The sequence below is a fragment of the Orbicella franksi genome, chromosome 14 (genome assembly GCF_964199315.1).
Source record: "Orbicella franksi chromosome 14, jaOrbFran1.1, whole genome shotgun sequence".
In the NCBI taxonomy this organism is placed as follows: Eukaryota; Metazoa; Cnidaria; class Anthozoa; order Scleractinia; family Merulinidae; genus Orbicella; species Orbicella franksi.
In genome coordinates, this window is record NC_138158.1 from 14617360 (window position 1) to 14621720 (window position 4361).

General features: G+C 41.1%; 1 protein-coding gene across 1 annotated transcript; it reads left to right on the plus strand.

The window, feature by feature from the left end:
• Positions 1-1071: 1071 nt before the first annotated feature.
• LOC145467422 (uncharacterized) lies at positions 1072-4170 on the plus strand. The gene is made up of 2 exons (XM_081450979.1): positions 1072-1877; positions 3212-4170. Exons 1-2 carry the CDS (start codon positions 1568-1570, stop codon positions 3760-3762), a joined length of 861 nt encoding a protein of 286 aa, XP_081307105.1. The 5' UTR covers positions 1072-1567; the 3' UTR covers positions 3763-4170.
• Positions 4171-4361: the final 191 nt, after the last annotated feature.

A 4361-nucleotide genomic window follows, 5' to 3' on the forward strand; every position in this document is an offset into this window, starting at 1 on the left:
CACAGTGCAAACAACGACCTACTGTTACGGGGCTAAATGACGTCCTGTTTTAGTGCATCTCAGGGCCCTTTCATGTACGATAATGGACGACGCTTGCTAGCAAATCGTTAGACTGGCACCGTCATTGGACTTAATGATGTGCTCCGGCAGACTTCCTTTAGACAGCAGTTATAGAACGCTGATCGGTTGGCTCCTTCACCGCGCGAACTGAGATTCAGACGGGTGTAGCCTGATCTGGGCTACACTCGTACTAGGCTACACTTGAAAGGGGCGCGGGGGGGGGGGGGGTAGCGAAAAATAATGAAAAAAAAAAAAAATAGATAAATAAATGAAACATGCAGCAAGGAATTCTCTCTATTTTATGCAGGTAGGATTTACAAGTTGCTGCCTTAAGGAAAGCAAAATAATAATAATAATAATGACAACTAAATAGTTAAAATAAATAAGTAAATAAATAAAACCGCTTGATTTCATCAACACTGTTTTGATAAATCCACAGTACATTTCAACGGATTAAGACTGGATGACCCAGAATGGCCGAAAAATGAGCGTTTCTACTTACTGTCGATCTTTCTAAAGCATCTGGAGTCAGATCATGGTATTTCCTGGTCATTTGGGACTTCCTGTGCGAATATATGGCTGGATTTATGAAAACCGTGTTAAGACTTTCCACTAAAATAGCGGGCATATTTTTGGAAAATCGGACAGATACTGTACATAAATAAGACCATGTGGTAGTGAGAGCGCTATCATGCCTCGTGTACCCTTAAAAGAGGCCATGCCATGCCTGTTCAAGCCGTTTAAGTCGCTGCAAAAGAGTCGAACGAGCTAAACAAAGCTTAGTTAGAGCTTAAACTGATCATTTGATTCGCGGCACTAATTTAGACAAGCTTAACCTCTACGATTTCACCTAAATGACCTTACTATGTCTTTACTGTGGGTTAAATTAGCCAATCATTGCGACAAGAGCATGGTAAGCTCGAATCGGTTATTTACTTCTATATTTGAGCGAAAAAGTAGCCCTTACGTGACATTTAATTTCAATAATAGGGTTAAAATATTTTCTAAAACTCTAAAAGATTTGATAGTGAAACTCATAATATGGCTAAAATATTTAATATACTTGTGAAATGTTCGTGGCTAGTCTGACGCGGCGTTTCGTCTCGGCCAAGAGACTCTTCAGAGACCTTTAGAATTCAAAGGCAAACTCGTTGAGCATCACGCCCAAAGTCCTGTTCGCAACGGTTGGGAATCCTTCTGCGATAGAGGGCCAAACTGTCAACATCAAGAATTTGCGAACGGGACTTTGGGCGTGATGCTCAACGAGTTTGCCTTTGAATTCTAAAGGTCTCTGAAGAGTCTCTTGGCCGAGACGAAACGCCGCGTCAGACTAGCCACGAACATTTCACAAGTATTTGACCATTGTTTGCTTTTGTATAAATATTTAATATAATGACACTAAAACAAACGTTTTATGTTTCTAATTTAAGTGGATGGTTGTAAAAATTACTCAGTCTTTAGTGAAGCAAACAGAACCCAAGGAAATACATCGTCTCCCTTGGCCTATATGAAATGCAGTGAGAACCTGGTAACTGGTTGGTACCGTTTTGAGGAAGCTGCTGGAGATCAGATGCAGGACAAACTTGTTCTTATGGGGCGCTGCCGCGGCCGTACCAGCTGGCATCTAGGCTGGTTAAATGGTACTCAGCCGACAGTCGCCGAAGGTGTGGTGACACGCAAAGTCTGCTTCAGCGGACCTAAAAACTGCTGTGCTTGGAGAAACATCATTAAAGTCAAGAACTGTAGCGGTTATTACGTGTATGAGTTACAGTGGATGCCTAATTGCAGTTATCGGCTTTGCGGCAATGCTGATGCTTGTAAGCTGCATTCATTTTAAAAGATTGCTTAATCAGTGCGGAATCTAAATAAGGAGCCCGACGGGGCTGAGGGTAGCTCCCTACGCAGACGCTCTTTGGGCTCGTCACCCAATTGCGTGGAAATTGCTTTTGAGCCAATCGGCGGAGGCTCATTATGTAATAGGAAGCTAATAGTAAACTGAACAGGATCCCTTGCGGCGAGAAGTACAACGCGAACTGTTGCGCTGTCACGTACGTCAATCCAGTACGCTTTCCTAGATTTTCGAACACTGAATCTTTTTGGCGCCCAAATAAACTATAGTTTCTGGAAGGGGATTTAAACAGGATACCATACATGTCTCACACACTCGATGAAAGGACACGCTAGTATTTTTAGCGTTTTGCGATCATTTCTCAAGTTGCAAGCAGACTTCTCGCAGGCTGCCAGCATTTGAGCTAGGGTTTAATAGAAACCAACCATGCAAACGAATGTCCGCGTAAGAACATATCCATCATTTTCTTCACTTAACACTCTACAGCTTCTTACCGATAAGGTATTTAAATCGATGGATTTAATGTCCACATAACCCTTCAAAGGTCAGGTTGGTATCCATTGAGGTCTCTTGCGAACTTCTCTGGGTCCAAAGTCCGCAGCCATGATCGGGACGCGAGCAAACAAAGGGAAAGGAATGTGCCCTTAGCTTCAGCAGACGTTCGTTTGGGGAGAAAGATTGCGTGACGAGCCTAAAGGGCGTCTGCGTAGGAGGCTAGGAGTGGGGAGGAGTTAATTGCTCTTGTCCTTTGGAACTTTATCTCAAGCATAAATAAAACACATTTAAATGCTCTGCATAAAGTCGCGAAGTTTCTTTGCCACTGCTTTGTTAACCTTGAAGTTAGGAATTGAAGAAATAGGAGCGGATTTCGCGACCTTCCGGTAATAAGAGATCGCAAACAAAGCCACGGTTTCTCCCCCGCAACTAAACAGCGAACAACTAATTAAAGGAAGAAACGAAAAGCACCTATTTTTCTGACTTTTTGTTGTTAATGAATTGCAGGAACCTTTTTAAATATATCAATTTTAGAAATAAGTTACAGAACATGATAAGCGCTTTGATGATTTCACGATTTTATTATTGATGGGGCTCACTGCTTTAAGTCTGGGTTTTGCAAAATCGTCAAGGATCGATGAATTTGACTGATTTTTTGTTTGCCGGTACCTCCTGCCGACCGAATTAAAGTTCATACCTAAATAAGGAGGCGACTCTTGACTGTTTCTGCTTGTCTTCGCTTTAGTAGTTAGTCATTACGTAACACACTAACAGAGCAGTAATGTGACATTATTATTCCCACGGCAGTTACAACAGTACAAACAGCAATACTATCACCAACAACGACAACAAAAAGCAGCAAAGACAACAGCAACAAAAGCAGCAAAGACAACAGCAACATCAACAACAGTAGCAACAGCAACATCTGCAACAGCAACTGCAGCAGCGACAACAACAACTTCAACAGCAGTAACAGCAGCAACAACAACAAGAACAACACAAAAAGTTGCAACTCAAAAGCAACAACAACAACAACATCAGCAGCAACAACATTAGAAACAGCAGCAGTAGCAACTGCAAGCACAGCAACAATTGCAAGTACAGCAGCAACAGCAACAACTGCAACAACAACAGCAGCAACAACTGCAACAACAACAACAACAACAACATCTGCAACAACATCAATAACAACATCTGCAGCGGCAACAACAACAACAGCAAAAAAAGCAGCAATAAAAACTGCATCAACAACAGCAACAACGGCAATAACGGCAACAACATCAATAACTTCAACAACATTAAAGACAACAACAACAGCAGCAGCATTGGTAAGGATTGAGCTCAGCTTTAAATTTTAACCTGGACTGTTGGTTACTCAACCCGTCCACGCCCTTTTTTATCTTTGAACATACATCAACTCAGACAGAAGATCATAAACTTGATTTATCTCTTCTTCACTCAGGAGAAAAAATTCATTTCTGCACTGGACAAATTAGATGTCTTGCAAAACTCTTCCTTTCAGGTATCTATTCTTTTCGTTAATTTACTGACTTATATTGACTAAAATTGATTACTGAATTCATTTATTTAATGACTGCGGTTGGACTGATTTCTTATATGAAATATACAATATTACTACTCTTTTCAGGAGGCTGTCAGCTTGTTTACAAACATCACCGAGCTGTATAAAAACATAGATATCAAGGATGCTGAAAAACAAACGCGAAGGGAATCTCTCTTAAGTATGGCAGTTATCTTTGAGAGATTCCTGCTTAATTATAGCCATTACCATCTCAGCGAATCAACGCCGCAGATAAAAATCGTTTCTAACAGCCTTGGTGAGTAGACAAGTAAATTTGTTCGTTCGGTTGTGGGGCATGGAAGTACAATTAAGAATCTATTAAACCTTTCATTTTTTCTTCGAAGAAATACCAGCACGTAAAACAACAAGCCTAGC